Source organism: Dendrobates tinctorius, unplaced genomic scaffold (genome assembly GCF_039654945.1).
Source record: "Dendrobates tinctorius isolate UK_male_01 unplaced genomic scaffold, ASM3965494v1 ptg000133l, whole genome shotgun sequence".
Taxonomy (NCBI): Eukaryota; Metazoa; Chordata; class Amphibia; order Anura; family Dendrobatidae; genus Dendrobates; species Dendrobates tinctorius.
The window spans coordinates 18,289,398-18,306,603 of record NW_027361801.1 but is presented as its reverse complement, the minus strand read 5'-3'; the positions used below and the strand labels follow the sequence as shown (position 1 = coordinate 18,306,603).

The 17,206-nt window shown below is 51.1% G+C and overlaps 1 protein-coding gene across 2 annotated transcripts in view; it reads right to left on the bottom strand.

Annotated features, from left to right (window-relative positions):
• The window catches only part of PHF6 (PHD finger protein 6), a 49,237-nt gene that overhangs the window by 17,995 nt on the left and 14,036 nt on the right, over positions 1–17,206 (bottom strand). For both annotated transcript variants that reach the window (XM_073543511.1, XM_073543512.1), the window contains exon 6: positions 7,219–7,388. In XM_073543511.1, coding sequence (XP_073399612.1) covers positions 7,219–7,388 — 170 coding nt within the window. The remainder of the gene's footprint in view (positions 1–7,218; positions 7,389–17,206) is intronic.

Genomic DNA, 17,206 nt, shown 5'->3' with positions numbered 1-17,206 from the left:
ACGTAGGGACATATGATCCACACAATGGAAGGAGGACTGCATCGCAAGAAGATGGGAGGCGCTGGACCAAGGCGATAATAATAATAATAATAATAATAATAATAATAATAATAATGTCTTTTTCTTATCTTGCAGGTCAGGTTGGGGGCAAATATACAGCATTAAAGAATGCCGTATACCAGCCCTAAAAACAGGATTTTTTGTTGCTTACTGTAAAATCTATTTCTCAGAGCCTTCATTGGGGGATACAGGAACCATGGGTGTATGCTGCTTGCCACTAGGAGGCTGACACTATGCACAAAGTTAGCTCCTCCTCTGCAGTATACACCCCACCGACTGGCACTAAGTTAATCAGTTAGTGAGAGAACAGTAGGAGAAACAACAGAATAGAAAGAAAACAACTCAACAGTAACACAGAAGAAAGAACAGGAGTTAAAAAACATGGGAGGGTGCTGTGTCCCCCAATGAAGGCTTCGAGAATCAGATTTTACGGTAAGCAACCAAAAATCCTGTTTTCTCTATCGCTTCATTGGGGGGACACCGGAACCATGAGATGTCCCAAAGCAGTCCCTGGGAGGGAAACAGCAGAAAACTCCATTCAGGTCGGAGAACTCACCACTGCTGCCTGCAAGAACCTTCTTCCTAGGCTGGTGTCCACAGAAGCGTAGGTATGGACCTTGTAAAATTTGGCAAACGTGTAGATGGAAGACCAGGTTGCAGCTTTTCACAGTTGTAGAGCGGATACCCCATAGTGTACCGCCCAGGAAGCGCCCACTGCCTGGGTAGAGTGGGCCTTAATCCCCGGGGAAGGCACTGTTCTTAACCCAGTAGGCCTCCAAAATTGCAGTTTTGATCCAGCGAGCAATCGTAGCCTTGGAGGCCGGCACGCCTCTTCACGCACCATCTGGAATAACGAATAGGAGGAGATCTGTTTTCCTAAAGGAAGTGGTCCTAGCCAGATAGATCCTCTCACTGCCCTGACCAGGTCTAGCCTGTTCAATGAACGCTCCAGAGAATGAGTTGGAGCAGGATAGAAGGAAGGGAAGACAATATCCTCATTCAAGTGAAATGTGGACACCACCTTGGGAAAGAAAGAAGGCAGAGGCCGCAACATCACCTTATCCTGGTGAAGAACCAAGAAGGGGGGGTGCGACAGGAAAGAACCGCCAACTCCGAGACGAGTCTAAATGGAGATGAAAGCCACAAGAAAGGCCACCTTCCAGGACAGAACGGACAAGGAGACCTAGGAGAGGTTCAAAGGAAGAACCCATCAAGATTGAGGTCCCAGAGGTCCACGGGATTCCGGTACCAGGGAGCCATATGCGCCATTCTCTGATGGAAAGTTTTGACTTGAGAGCGGGAGGCTAAGGACTTTTGAAATAAGATGGAGAGGGCTGATACCTGACCCTTTAGAGAACTAAAGGCAAGGCCAGCATCAAGTTCCGCTTGGAGAAAAGCCAAAATGGAAGAAAGAGACAAAGTCATCGGTGGAAAGCCATTGGACTCACTCCAGCGGAAATAGGCTTTCCAGGTCAGATAATAGGCCCTGGAAGACAACGGCTTCCTAGCCTGGATCATGGTGCGCATCAGAGAAACCAGACGCTCTCAGAACCGCGGTTTCAACATCCACACCGTCAAATTGAGCGACCGAGAACTCTAGTGGCAGATCGGTCCTTGTGACAGAAGATCTGGCCTGTCTGGGAGCCTCCAAGGGGCGTTCGCCAGAAGATTGACGATCTCTGCAAACCAAACCCTTCTGGGCCAATCCGGTGCAATCAGAATGACTGGCACCCCCTTCGCTTTGATTTTCAACAGCCTGGGAAGAAGAGGAAGGGGAGGAAACAGGTAGGGGAGCATGAACTTAGACCAGGTAATGACCAAAGCATCAGCGCCCACCGCGAGAGGGTCGCAGGACCTGGAGACGAACCGTGGAACCTTCCTGTTCAGCCGGGACACCATGAGGTCCACATCCGGTGTTCCCCATCGAAGGCAAATCTGATGGAAGACTTCCTGATTCAGGGACCACTCCCCTGCCGCGAGACCCTCCCGGCTGAGAAAATCGGTGGCACAGTTGTCGACGCCGGGAATATGCACTGCGGATATTGCCGGAACCGTCGCCTTTGCCCAGAGTGGGAACCTGGATACCTCAGCAATCGCCAGGGTACTCCGGGTCCCTCCCTGGTGATTGACATATGCCACTGCTTTGGCACGGTCCGTCTGAACCCTGACTGGTAGACCCCCGAGAAGCCTTTCCCCAGTGACGGAGGGAGAGAATGATGGCCCTTATCTCGAGTATGTTGATCGGTAGAGAGGACTCCTGCGCCGACCAATGCCTCTGAACCGACAAGTGGCGAAAAACCGTCCCCCAGACGAGAACGCCGACGTCATCACCACTTGCCAATGGACGGGAAGGAACGAACGGCTCTGGGGGATGAGAGGAGTTGACCGCCACCAGTCGAGAGACCGTTTGACTCGGCAAGAGAGGCGAAGCGGACGTTCCAGTGACAGGACAGACCTGTTCCACTGCAATAGAATGGCCTGCTGAAGAGGTCTCGAGTAGAATTGCGCAAAGGGGATTGCTTCCAAGGCCGCCACCATCCTGCCCAGGGCCTTCATTGCTGAACAGAAGGAAGGGGGGCCAAAGGCCTTGAAGAGAGCAAGCTCCCTGCTGGAGGATTGCTCTCTCGGGGGAGAAAAACCTTTGCCTGTCGGGTGTCGAACAGCATGCCTAGGAAGACCAGGCATTGAGCCAGAACAAGGCAAGACTTTATCCTGCTGACTAGCCACCAGAATCAGGCCAGGGAGACGAGGACGATGGTCAGGCTCTCCTGGGCCTGAAAGAGAGGGAACCTTGATGAGGATGTCATCGAGGTACGGAATGAGCAAAAGGCCCCTGATCCTCAAAATGGCCATCAAAGCTGCCATGATCTTCAATAAGATCCTGGGAGCTATTGCGAGGCCGAACGGCAGGACGACAAACTGAAAATGGTTCCCCTGTACCCCGGAACCTCTGATGAGCTTGAAAGATCAGAACGTGGAGGTAGGCGTCTTGAATGTCGACGGAGCACAGGAATTCCTGCGTTTCCATGGAAGCAATTACTAAACGGAGGGAATCCATCCTGAATGTCGCAGGCAGACTCTTCTGTTCAGTAACTTCAGGTCCAGAATGGGCTGAATCACGCCGTCCTTCTTTGGCACTACAAACAGGTTTGAATAGAAACCTGTGACGCGCTCTTGATCTGGAACGGGGATGATAACCCCCAAACTGAGAAGGGAGGCAATGGATGCAAAGAAACCTGGAACCAGAGAAGGATCTTTTGGAGGTCGGGTTTCGAAAAAACGATCCTGGGGACACAAATCGAACTCTATTTTGTACCCTGAGGATACTACCTTCCAGACCCATGCGTCCTCCACCGAGGCGAGCCAGATGTCCCTGAAAAAACAGGAGACAACCGCCTAGCCTGGGAGATATGCTGGGAACTGGACAAGAGTCATGCAGAGGAAGACCTGCCAGGTCTGGGCCTGGTAGACCTAACATGGGAGCTTTGAGGACGCCAGGAAGGAGTGGGCTTGAAGGAAGCCTTTTTTGTCCAGCAATATGATGGCCACCTGAGCAGCGCAGGACACAGCATCCAAGGAGGCAGACACCAAATATTTCTCTGCATAGGAAACCTGGTCTGCAAGGTCTGATAGCTCCCTCAAAAGGAGCTCCCGCAAGAATGCCCTTACGAAGGTGTTTGGCTCATCTGGCTATAGCCTTTGAGACCCAGGTAGAGGTAAAGGCTGGGCATAATGTATAAGCAGCTGCAATAAAAAGCCTGACTTTGCCAGCGATTCTATCATCCCATCGTTGGAGTCTTTGAGGGATGCTGCATTAGAAAGCGGTAGGACTGTTGGTTGTCTGGAAACTGGCGGGTCCACAGCCAGGGAAATCATCCAATTAGCGGTGAGCTCAGGAGAGAAGGGATATAGGATGCTGAGGTGCTTCCATCTTTGAAAGAGTCTGGTAGGGTTCTCCTGTTCCCTTCTGAGTACCTCCACAAATTCACTATGTGGGGCAAAGATCTTGGAAGGTGGTTTTGACAGTCTAAGGCTAGTTTCACACTAGCGCTTTTGAGCGCAGTGACGGCCTGCGCATGGCCGCCGCTAAGCCCCGCCTCCTCCGGTAGCTCCGCCTACCGGCGCATGCGTCCCCTATCTTTATCACTGGGGGCGCAGGCCCTGCGCAGTATGCGTTTGGCGGTGCATGCGTCCTTTTGACAGTGCGCCGACCTGCGCCAAACGCAACCTGCTGCAGTTTGGTTGCGCTCCGTCAAAAAGGCGCATGCGCCGCCAGTGATAAAGATAGGGGACGCAGGACGCATGCAGCGTCATGCGCCGGTAGGCAGAGCTACCGGCGGAGGCGCGGCAGGGGGCGGGGCTTAGCGGTGCCATGCGCAGGCCGTCGCTGCGCTCAAAAGCGCTAGTGTGAAACTAGCCTAAACAAAACCGCCTCATCTGGGGAGTTCGGTAGAGGTATCTTTGATGCCCAAGGTCTGGTTGGCCGCGACAATAAGGCTTTGGACCATATCTCTCATGTTGGAGGCCTGTTCTGAATTTAGGTCCGACTCATCCTCTGAAGCACATCTGAAGACGCCTCACCTGATTCGGGAGAGGAGAATCCGGAGGAGGGATCTCGCCGTGAAAGACCGGATAGCGAAATGGAGCGTGAAGAGGACCTAGAACTCATGTCTGGGTTTCTTACGGCTTGTGTCGGAAGGGCCGGGCGGAGAAACCTGTGACCCACTGCCAACTGCGGGGGGGCCGGAAGGGGAAATTTGTCAAGAACGGACACCAGGGGTCTGAGACACCCGGGTGAGGTCCACCATAGACTGCGACAGAGAAGAAGCCCACCCTGGGATAGGGGTCTCTGTCTCGCCTGGAGTGGGAAAGGACTCCTGGGAAGTGAGCATAGTGGGGTTGATGCAGTCCTGAAAGAGGGGAGAGGATTGACCTGAAGGGAGTCTGCTTTTGCAGGAAGAGCACGCTAAGTGTCTGACCAGAGTAGAGGAACCCGGAGGGCGAGAAGGCTCTCTTTTGTGCTTAGGCATGATGAGCAGACCTATTAACTGATGCCAGAAGGTTAGGGGACAGTGAGAGAAACCAGAGGAGAGTGTCAGTCTGCAGAGCAGAGCTACTCACAATATCTTGTCAGACTGCTTTCAGGCTGTTGAAGGGGAGCAGGTCCTGTAGGGAGAAGACACTGTCCGGGATCACACGTAGGAAAATGGCGACCGCAGGGAGGATGCCGGGGGTCCGTGTATGAAAAAGGCGCGCTGGAGGAGAGTGGGCGTGCTAGGAAAATCCCGCTCACTAAAGCCGGAAAAGGAGGAAGAACTAACTGCCAGGTCTGTGAGCAGAAAGATGGCAGCGATCGCTCTTTCCCTGCGCCGCTTGTCTGCTGAGGTCAGGTGGAGTAGGCGGAGCAAGCCACCAAGAGCAGGAGGCAGAACGGGGGTGGAGCCACAGAAGAAACTAGGCCGGAATAGAAGCCGGGGGGGCGGCGCGGCCCTAAAACCACAGGAGCGACCTGCCGGATCCTGCTAAAAAGGTTGCCAGGTGCCGTAAGGGGAGCAAGGACTAGGCCCAAGTGTAAGCTGGGGCCTAGATTAATCCTGGTGACCATGGGAGGCTGCTCCAGTCCCAAGAAGAATCTATGAAGGGAAGAACTAGTCATGAAGGGACCTAGGGAAAAGGTACCTCTCCATCCCGGTGATGTTAGACGTCCGGAAAGGCCTGTTGTAGGACGTCAACGTCTCTTCCAACCAACAGGCTCTGGTGGGCGAGTAGGTGGGAGATGATGGGTCAGGACTGGGTCCGGATCACCTGAGCAAGCTTCCATGCTAGGAGTTGGAGTCCTGCCAACTAGACCTATGAGGATACGGAGTGGCAGTATACACCATACTCAAGGTCTCTGCGTGTCCTTTCACACTGTATCCCTCCTGCTACCTGAAAAGGAACGACACACATTGAGGTAGAAATGGGCCTAATAAAAGACCCGTGTCCACTTCCTGCTGACACTAAGCTAAAACTGATTAACTTGGTGCCTGTCGGTGGGGTGTATACTGCAGAGGAGGAATTAACTTTTTAAGTGCACAGTGTCAGCCTCCTAGTGGCAGCAGAATACACCCATAGTTCCTGTGTCCCCCACAATGAAGCGATAAGAAAACTACCATATTTCTCCCTCTCATACTGGCCAGACCTGGTGACAGGTTTGCTTAAAAAAAAAAAAAAAAAAAAAAAAAAAAAAACAAAACACAGATCCAGTTGAATTTTTTTTTTTTTTTTCAGTCGGACAAACGAGTTGTATATGCACAACTTTCTTGTCAACGGACTGCTGCTAGGTCTATTCTAACAGATGATTGGTCATGTGAACACAGCCTTAACTGGTGATAACAGCAAAAACTCAAGAAGTCCCGCAGTTAAATAATTTCTCTTTTGTTGGCAATCAGTAGTGTGTGGTGTCTTGCAATAATTAACATTCTTCGCCTTCTGCAGCAGAGCGTCTTCTGTGTGGATCACCAGTCACCTTTTATGTGTAAAAGTATGTTAACCATAACGGTGCTCTCCTCCTACAGATGCAATCAAGTGATGCAACAGCGGACCATAGTTTGAAAAGATAGACGACAGCGACCGCCAAGTATTGCAATACACTCTAAACCAGAGGTCTCAAACTGCATTCCTCAAGGGCCGCAAACAGGTCATGTTTTCAGGATTTCCTTGTATTGCACAGGTGATAATTTAATCACCTGTACAGTTGATTCCAGCACCTTGTGCAATGCTAAGGAAATCTCAAAAACACACATGGTTTGCAACCCTCAAGGAATGCAGTTTGAGACCCCTGCTCTACACACATTGATTGTTAACAGAGATAATAAAAATTAAGCACCGCAGCGCTTCAGTAACTACAAAGTGCCTGCCTATTTGTAGCAATCCGATAACGCAAGGTCCTTTTACCCCCCACCCCCCCCTATAAATTTAAAAAAAAAACAAAAAAAAAAAAACAAAACACTTGTTATATATGCTTTACAGTTTTCCTATATTGCCAAAATTAATTGCACGACTACACATTTGATTACTAATTTGCAGTATGTGATGGCCATATATGCACCCACGTGGCTAATCTAAAAAGATGAGAAAGAGCTCAACCATCACAACATTAGCTTCCTCCACGCTTACACTGGAGCTGCTTTCGGTCTCCTCCGTGCAGTGTGAAGATGTGAGCCTGCTCTCCTCAGACTGTCCTCTGGAGTTTGAAGTCCTTGACTTTCCACGTGAGCCCCTTCCCCTACCTCGTTTACCAGGAGATGGACTTAAGTCTCTGTGGCTAAACTCTTCTTCTAACTCATCTATAACAAAACAAGGGAAAAAAAACACAGGAAGATTATAAAAGCATTCCAGTGTGAATCACGGGCACGTACATGATATGTTATAGAGAAGTGCTCAATGACAATTATACATCACGTTCTGATGGACGGTGATGCAAAAGCGGCCATTCTAGGGGAAATAGTTCAACGTGGCAGCTGTGTCATGAGCATCGCTTTTTATATGGCAGGAATGTAATGAGGCCGTGAAGCAGCAATAAAAGCCATGTACTTCCATAAAAAAAAAAAACAAAAAAAAAAAACGACCAAACACAAACACTACATCACTATGTTCAGCTTCGATTGCCTTGTACACCACAAAATAGGTAGTTTTACTCACGACTGGGGCAAGAGAGAAAAAAAAAAAAAAAAAAAAAAAGCCTCAACATATATTCCAGCTCATTTTAAGAAAGCCCTTTGGTAAGTCAAAGCAGCAAAACTTTTTTTTTTTTCCTTTTTAACAAACATCCCCCCCCCCCCCAAAAAAAAAATTCTTAATCCCTAAGGCCTGTTTCACACTTCCGTTTTTGTGTCCGCCAAACGGATCCGTTTCCGTTTTTTTGACGGAAACTGATGCAAACGGATCCGTTTTTAAAAAAACGGATCCGTTTTTTTGACGGATCCGCGGTAACCACTAATGGAAGTCTATGGGACAAAAAAAACGGATCCTGCAAAAAAATGGCGGATCCGTTTTTTTACGGAAACCAACGGATTTTGACGGATTTGAAAAAACGGAAGTGTGAAACAGGCCTTAGTGACAAAGCAATTTTTGTACTTAACCCCTTTCTGACATTGCGCGCAATACACTGACGTCGGACTCCCTCCCTTTGATGTGGGCTCCAGCGGTGAGCCCATCTTTCCCTGCACATGTCAGCTGTTTTGAACAGCTGACATGTGCCCAGAACAGCCGACATGTGCCCAGAACAGCCGTGGGTGGAATTGCAATCCACCCAAGGCTATTAGCCCATTAAATGTGGCTGTCAAACTGACAGCGGTATTTAACATGGGCTTCCAGCAATCACGCTGGAAATCCACCCCTTGGTGACCCCTGTCACGTGATCGCGGGTCACCGATGGGTTGGCATGACAACCAGAATTCTCCTGCAGACCTCTATGGTTAGCAATGCTGGATTGCTATGAGCGCCACCCGGTGGTCGGCGCTCATAGCAAGTCAGCAATTCTGCTACATATAAGCGATCTGATCATCAACTGTACGTAGCAGTGCCGATCGGGCTATGGCAGCTTCCGGGAGACTATTGAAGTATGTCAAAATTAAAGAGAGAAAAACAAAAAAAAAAGTTTAAAATTTTAAAAAACTAAAATTTATAAGTTCAAATCACCCCCCTTTCAAAATAAAAATCATACATACACATACCGTATTTTTCGCTTTGTAAGACGCACTTTTTTCCCCCCCAAATTTGGGGGGAAAATAGGGGTGCGTCTTACAATGCAAACATACGTTTTTTTGTGCTGCCGCTGCGGGTGTCCGATACTTGCCGCCACCGCGCTGGGTCCTCCGGGTGCTGCCGCCGTCGGGCTCTGCCGTTCCATCCATGCCTGTGCGGTATTTCAATGCGAGATCTCCATCTGCGCGGCGGCCATTTTCCAGGAAGCAAGCCACCACACAGGCATGGATGGAACGGCAGAGCCCCCCACGCAGCACGGGACAGAGCTCGACGGCGGCGGCAGCACCCGAGGGACCCAGCGCGGCAGCGGCAGCACCCGAGGGACCCAGCGCGGCAGCGCCCGCACCCGAGGGACAGAGTGGGCGACAGCACCCCGGGGACAGAGTGGTAAGCAATAAGACGCCTGGATTATAAGAAGCACCACCATATTATTAAAAAAAAAACAAAAAAAACTTTTCCTATTTTTCTCCTCAAAATTTGGGGTGCGTCTTATAATCCGGAGCGTTTTATAAAGCGAAAAATACGGTATTTGGTATCGCTGAGTTCAGAATTGCCCGATATGACAAAAAGGATTAACCTGACGCTAAATGGCGTGGCAAGAAATTTTTTTTTAAAAAAGCCAGAATTGCGGTTTTTTTTTGGTCACTGCGACACTGCATTAAAATGCAATAATGGGCGATCAAAAGATCATATCTGCACCAAAATGGTATAATTAAAAACGACAGCTTGGCATGCAAAAATTAAATCGTCACTCAACCGGAGATAACAAAAAAATGAAGACACTATAGGTATTGGAAAAAGGCTTAATTTTTTTTTTTTTTTTATAAACAAAGTTTAGAATTTTTTTTTCACCGCATAGATAAAAAAAGAACCTAAATATATTCGGGGTCTATGAACTCCTAATGACCTGGAGAATCATAATGGCAGGTCAGTTTTCGCATATAGTAAACATGGTAAGAAAGCAAAAGAAAAAACAACTGTGGGATTGCACTTTCTTGCAATTTCACAGGATTTAGAAATGTTTTCCCGCTTTCCAGTACACGATATGTTAAAACCAATGATGTCGTTCAAAAGTACAACTCATCCTGCAATAAACAAGAACTCACATGGCCATATTGACAGATAGATAAAAAAAAAAAGTTATAGCTCTGGCAAGGGAGTAAAAAACGATAACGCAAAAACGAAAATACCTTGAGGTTAATGACCAGGCCAATTTTTACAATTCTGACCACTGTCGCTTTATGAGGCTATACAGTGGGCACGTAAAGTATTCAGACCCCTTTAAATTTTTCACTTTGTTTCATTGCAGCCATTTGGTAAATTAAAAAAACAAACAAAACACAGGATTTTTGGGTTGCTTACCGTAGAATCTGTTTCTCTGAGCCTTCATTGGGGGACACAGAGATCATGGGTGTATGCTGCTGCCACTAGGAGGCTGCCGCCACTAGGAGGCTACCACTACGCAAAAAAAGGTTAGCTCCTCCTCCGCAGTGTACACCCCACCGACCGGCAGGGAATTTCCTCAGTGAGAAAGCAGTAGGAGAAGTAACAGAATAGATTGAGAACAGAACAAAAAAACTCAACTGTAACCAACCAAAGTAAGAACAGGAGTTGTAGAACATGGGAGGGTGCTGTGTCCCGCAATGAAGGCTCCGAGAAACAGATTTTACGGTAAGCAACCCAAAAATCCTGTTTTCTCGTTCGCCTTATTGGGGGACACAGAGACCATGGGACGTCCCAAAGCAGTCCCTGGGGTGGGAAACAAACTTCCATCAGGCCAGTGGACTCACCACCGCTGCCTGCAGAATCCTCCTACCTAGGCTGGCATCCACCGAAGCGTAGGTGTGGATCTTGTAGAATTTCACAAACGTGTGAACCGATGACCAGGTTGCAGCTTTGCAAAGCTGCAGCGCGGAGGCTCTGTGGCATACCGCCCAGGAAGCACCCACTGCCCTGGTAGAGTGCGCTCTGATCCCCGGAGGGGCTACTCGATGCTTAACCCGGTAGGCCTCCAAAATTGCCGATCTGATCCAGCGAGCAATAGTAGCCTTGGAAGCCGGGTGACCTTTCCGCGCCCCATCTTGAATGACGAAAAGAGAGTCTGTCTTTCGCAAGGAAGACGTCCTGGACAGATAGATTCTCATCGACCTGACCAGATCCAGCTTGTTCAGGGACCGCTCCCGAGGGTGAGTAGGACTCGGACAGAAGGACGGCAGAACAATATCCTCATTGAGGTGAAAGGAGGACACCACCTTCGGAAGAAAAGAGGGCGGAGGCCGTAGAACTACCTTGTCCTGGTGAAAGGAGAGCGGCAAGAAAGAGCCGCTAATTCCGACACGCGCCGGATGGAAGTGATGTCCACCAGAAAAGCTACCATCCAAGAAAGGAGAGAAAAGGAAACATCCCTGAGAGGTTCAAAAGGAGAACCTTGCAGAATCTCAAGAACCAAATTAAGATCCCATGGATCCACGGGCGCTCGGTACGGAGGAGCCGTGTGAGCCACGCCCTGAAGAAAGGTTTTGACCTGAGGGCGGGAGGCCAACGTCTTCTGAAATAAGATGGACAGCGCCGAAACTTGACCCTTCAAGGAACTGAGAGCAAGCCCCGCATCCAACCCTGCCTGGAGAAACGCCAGAACGGAAGGGAGCGAAAAGCACATGGGCGCGATGTTATTGTCCTCACACCAAGTGAAATAGGCCTTCCAAGTATGGTAGTAAATCTTGGAAGACGATGGCTTCCTGGCTCGGATCATGGTATGATTTACTCGACCGGAGAATCCTGCTCGTTTTAAAACCTCGGTCTCAACAGCCACGCCGTTAAATTGAGCGGCCGAGAATTGGGGTGGCAAATCGGACCTTGAAACAGCAGATCTGCCCTGTATGGAAGCTTCCAGGGGGCGTCCGCGAGAAGGTTGACAATGTCCGCAAACCAAGACCTTCTGGGCCAATTCGGGGCGATGAGAATGACTGGAATTCCTTCTGCTGTGATCTTCAACAGCTTGGGAAGAAGAGGCAGGGGAGGGAACAGGTAGGGGAGCTCGAACTGCGACCAAGGAATGGCCAGAGCGTCGGTGCCCACTGCGAGAGGATCTCGAGCCCTGGATACAAACTGTTGGACTTTCCTGTTGAGGCGAGAGGCTAGCAGATCTACATCCGGGGTTCCCCAACGACGGCAAAGCTGAAGAAATAAATCCGGATGTAGGGACCACTCTCCTGCCGCGAGACCCCCGCGGCTGAGAAAATCGGCGGCCCAGTTGTCCACGCCGGGAATGTGTACCGCGGAGATTGTCGGTACCGAAATCTCTGCCCACTGAAGGATCTTGGACACTTCTGCCAGGGCTGAGGCACTCCGTGTCCCTCCTTGGCGGTTGACATATGCCACCGCTGTGGCATTGACTGTCTGAATCTGGATAGGCAGGTCCCTGAGGAGCCTCTCCAAGTGTACGAGAGCCAGATAAATCGCTCGTATCTCTAGGACGTTGATCGGCAGGGCTGATTCCCGAGTCGACCAACGACCCTGAACAGTGTGAATGCGGAAAACTGCCCCCCCATCCGAGGAGGCTGGCATCCGTTGTTACAATCTGCCAGTGAATGGGAAGAAAAGACAGCCCCAAGAAGATGAGAGGTGACGTCAACCACCAGTTGAGACCGCTTGATCCGGCATGAAAGACGAACAAAGCGATACAGGGACAGAGCAGACCTGTTCCACCTCGACAGAATGGTTTGTTGGAGAGGTCTGGCGTGAAATTGGGCAACGGTAACTGCCTCTATCGCCGCCACCATCTTTCCCAGGACCCTCATGGTTGTTCGGAGGGACGGAAATCGTGTGGTCTGCAGCGATCGTACATCCTGCTGCAGGGAGAGAATCTTCTCTCGTGGGAGAAAGACCCTTGACCGACGAGTGTCGAACAGTAGGCCCAGAAACACAAGGCGTTGAGAAGGAACCAGGCAGGACTTTTTCCTGTTGACGATCCACCCGAAATTGGAAAGTGTGTCTAGGACGATCTTCAAACTTAGGGGCGCCTGGTGAAAAGAGGGAGCTTTGATCAGAATATCGTCGAGGTACGGAAAAAGAACGAGACCTCTGATCCTCAACAAGGCCATCAACGCAGCCATGATCTTTGTGAAGACTCTGGGAGCGGTGGCGAGACCGAAGGGCAGCGCAACGAACTGGTAATGTCCGTGGTGAACCGCAAAAAACGCAGGAATTTCTGATGTCCGGAGAATATGGGAACATGTAGATAGGCATCTTGGATGTCTATTGAACACATGAATTCCTGCTCCTCCATGGAAGCGATTACCGAACGAACCGACTCCATCCGGAAGCGGCGAAGACGGACTCTCGTTGAGCAGCTTGAGATCCAAGATGGGTCGAACCGCCCCGTCTTTTTTCGGCACCACGAATAGGTTTGAATAAAACCCTGTGAACCGCTCCCTGTGAACGGGCACAATCACCCCGGAACTGAGGAGAGAGGCGATGGCCGTAAAGAACCCCGGGATCAAGGCTGGACCTTTTGGAGGACGGGATTCAAAAAAACGATCCCGTGGAAGAGAGACGAACTCTATCTTGTATCCTGACGATACGACCTCCCTGACCCAGGCGTCCTCTACTGAGGCCAGCCAGACGTCCTTGAAGAATAAGAGTCGACCTCTCAATTGGAAGGGACCCTCGGGAGTCCGAGGATAGTCATGCTGAAGTGCATCGTCCAGATCTGGATCTGGATGGTCTGCCCTGTGAAGAGTGGGATCGCCAGGAGGGAGTGGGTCTGAATGAAACTTTCTTCCCATCTTGGCGTGCCTGCGGCCTTTGTTGGTTGGAGGAGGTCTCCGCCGTATTGAAACGGCGGAAAGCCCGAAAAGGGTCGAAACTGACGCATTAGTGGAGGTCTGCGAAGTTTCGACTGAGGAAGGAGGGAACTTGTGCCTCCGATGGCATCCTTAATAATCTGGTCCAATTGGGAACCAAAGAGGCGCACTGCCTGAAAAGGCAGATTAGTTAAGACTTTTTAGACGACAAGTCCGCCTGCCAAGCTTTGAGCCAAAATTGTACGTCGGATTGTCACGACGTTGCTTGACGCCTGAACTGTGCAGGACGCGGCATCCAATGAAGCAGAAAGCAGATAATCCCCCGCATGGGAAATCTGATTGGCCGATCTCGCCAATCGATCTGGTTGTTGTCATGGTCACGTGCGTCAGGACGCAGATGATGTCGCAAGGCGAACCCATAACACACGTGACCCTGGATACACCGCCTCCAGTGGGGCGAATTTAAATAAAGCGTGCAGGTGGATACGCCGCCTCCACCTGGCGGATTTAGGTATTACACGCCATGCATACATATATCTGGAAACACCGCCTCCAGTAAGGCGCATTTAAATAATAAAGGGGGGAACCTGGGTAACTTTAACAATGGTGGGCCCTGCGATAGGGAATGGGGGACGTGGAGACCTCCTAAGCTCCCCTGAGCCAGTGTCCCTGCACTCCTTACATTCCCTAAACAGGCTCCGCACCTGTCGCCGCACGCGTACCTTAACGCCCTTGCTCACCCTGACCCTAAACCCTCACTAGGGAATGGGTCGGTGCGGAGACTAATCCCACCACTGCACTAATAACACACGAGGAAAGAGACAATACAGGGGAAACACCACTTAGCTTTGCTCTGTTGCGTGCGCTCCTAGCAAGAGCCCTCCACCTGAGTGCATCTTCTCCTCCACCTGGATCCATCACCATAACGGGATCCTTCACCTTAATGCAGCCTTGGAGCAGAGTCCAACACCAGTTGCAGCTGCTTTGTACCAGAGTCCCAAGGAAGTGTTCAGCTTCTGCCACGAAGTCAAGCATGCTTGAGTCCAGCTCAGCGGCCAAGTCCCACATGGTGAGTGCCACTCTCCATAGTAGCCACTCCACCAGCCCATGCAGACACTTACCGCTGACTCCATCACTGCGACCCCACCACGCCATGCGAGCCCTTCGTCCAGACACCATAGCTGCAACACGTCCCCCCTGGCTAAGCTGCGCAGGACTCCTCACCAGCTCCATCCTTCCTCCAGGCTCTCCCACACAAAGTGAAAGCAATCTCACAATATCACAGGCAGTGAGTGAACACCCTGAGCACACCTTTATAGGGTGTCACACCTGATCCATAATTAAGTGCAAAAAACACTAAAGTGCAATACCACTCACCACCACCGGGGACAGTCAAGACACCTTGGAACTTTCCAAAGTAAAAAAAGTTCACCCAGTGCAATTTAAAACTGTCAGATCACTTCAGATCATGACAGTTGTGCTTTCTCTAGGATGCCCCGACGAAGATCCTCTGCCCAAGTAGCTATGGCCTTTGCTGCCCAAGATGAAGCAAAGATTGGGCATACCGCAGTCGAAGCCGCTTCGAAGGCAGACTTCGCCAGGGATTCTATAATTCTATCATTAGAATCCTTTAAAGACACCACACCTGAAAGCGGGAGAACCGTGTTATTAGACAGTCTGGACACGGGCGGGTCCACCGAGGGAGAGGCAGACCAGTTATCTGTGAGCTCTTTAGCAAACGGGTACAGTACGCCGAGACGCTTTCCTCTTTGAAAGCGTCTGGTCGGATCTTCCCTTTCTCTTGTAAAAATCTTTCCAAACTCGGAATGAAAAGGAAATACTCTGGAGGGCGTTTCCTCCCGTCTGAACGAAACCTCCTGATCTGAGGATTTCGCAGGGGAGTCAGAGATTTCGAAGGTGTGGTTGATTGCCGCGATGAGGTTCTGTACTGTAACCTTCATGTCCGCGTCCTGGCCAGATTCCAGCTCTACAATCCCTTCAGAAGACATATCCGAGAACGCTTCACCTGACTCGGGTGAGGAGGCACGGGAGGGCGACTGCTGGGAAGGACTAGGTGCAGATGAGGGGCCAGGAGAGGATTCCGGCCGGAGATCCTGCCTGGGCCTTTTGCGGCTTCTGCCAGCTGGCTCAGATGGAGCGTCTTGTGACCTGCTGGACCCTGCAGAAGTGTCCAGGGGCAACCTGTCAAGAACGGCCACTAGGGACTGAGACACCCTGGTGAGGTCTGCCACAGATTGTGAAAGAGACAAGGCCCAGCCAGGAATGGGTGGTTCGCTTTCCCGTGGCGCAATAGGTGGTTCCTGGATGTGGTCATGCTGAACGGGATTGCTGCAGTCCAGGCAGATGGGAGTAGGCTGACCTGAGGGAAGTTTGCGATTGCAAGAGGAGCATGCGAAAAACTGGACCAGGGTGCCCATGGGGACTGGCAGACGGCCACGATCAGGCTTAGAAGTAGACATGGTGAAGGAAGAGAAGATGAAAACCTGCGGAACTGCCGGAAGGTTGGGGGACAGAAAGGCAGAGTAGGGTGTCAGTCTGCAGATGCAGAAGTACTCACGGTCTGGTGACCCCGAAAGAGATGAATTAGGCTCCTGCAACTGGCCAGGGACCGACAGGAAGCGCTGGTCTCTGCTTTAGTCTCCGGCTGTCAGGCTGCAAAGATGGCGACAGCCCGACGTGAGGAAGTAAGAGCGCGGTTTCTGTGCAAGAAGAAAGGCGGAGCTAGTCACCTCCCCAGAGGGAAAACCCGCCCCCCCTTCCCAGCCACAAGCCTGAAGAGGCGGTGGGAGGGCTTAGGAAGGCAACGGCCTATGAGAGCGGACGGGGGCGTGGCCGCGAAGGCCCAAATTGAAGCCAGGGGCTAAATTAGACACGGCGGCCGCCTGTCAGCACAGGGCGGCGCGGAAGAACTGCGGAGCAGCCGCGCCCACCCCTAAGAAGACGCCGCCCTAGCCCTGCTCCCAGACGCAACCCTACGCAAGAATACCGGCGATGGGGTGAAGAAAGCCCGCACCGCAGCTGGGGCCAAAAGGGATACGGCGACTGGGAAGTGCCGGCCGCTGAAACTGCGGCGCTACTTTGGCGCCGCAACCCGGCGTCCTTGTGGAGACTGGGTGGCGTCTTCATCCGGTCCAATAAAGGTACCTTCCATATCCCACGCTGTCTGTGCATGTCCTCCGTCTTCGCGCCTCGTCCAACCGACAAGCTCTGGTGGGCGAGTCGGTGGGAGGCAGGGGGCAAGGACCATCCGTTTTCGCTGGCACGTCCTGTGCGGAGCCCGTGGTCCGCCCGGAGAACTATGAGTGTACGGGGTGACAGTACATGCCGTACTCAGTCTCTTTGTGGGAGTACAGTTGTGACCGTTCACATTGTATCCCGCCTAAGACCTGAAATGGAACGACGCACATCGAGGTAGATATGGGTCCAATGAAGGACCCGTGTCCACCTCCTACTGACACTAAGCTAAACTGAGGAAATTCCCTGCCGGTCGGTGGGGTGTACACTGCGGAGGAGGAGCTAACCTTTTTTTGCATAGTGTCAGCCTCCTAGTGGCAGCAGCATACACTCATGGT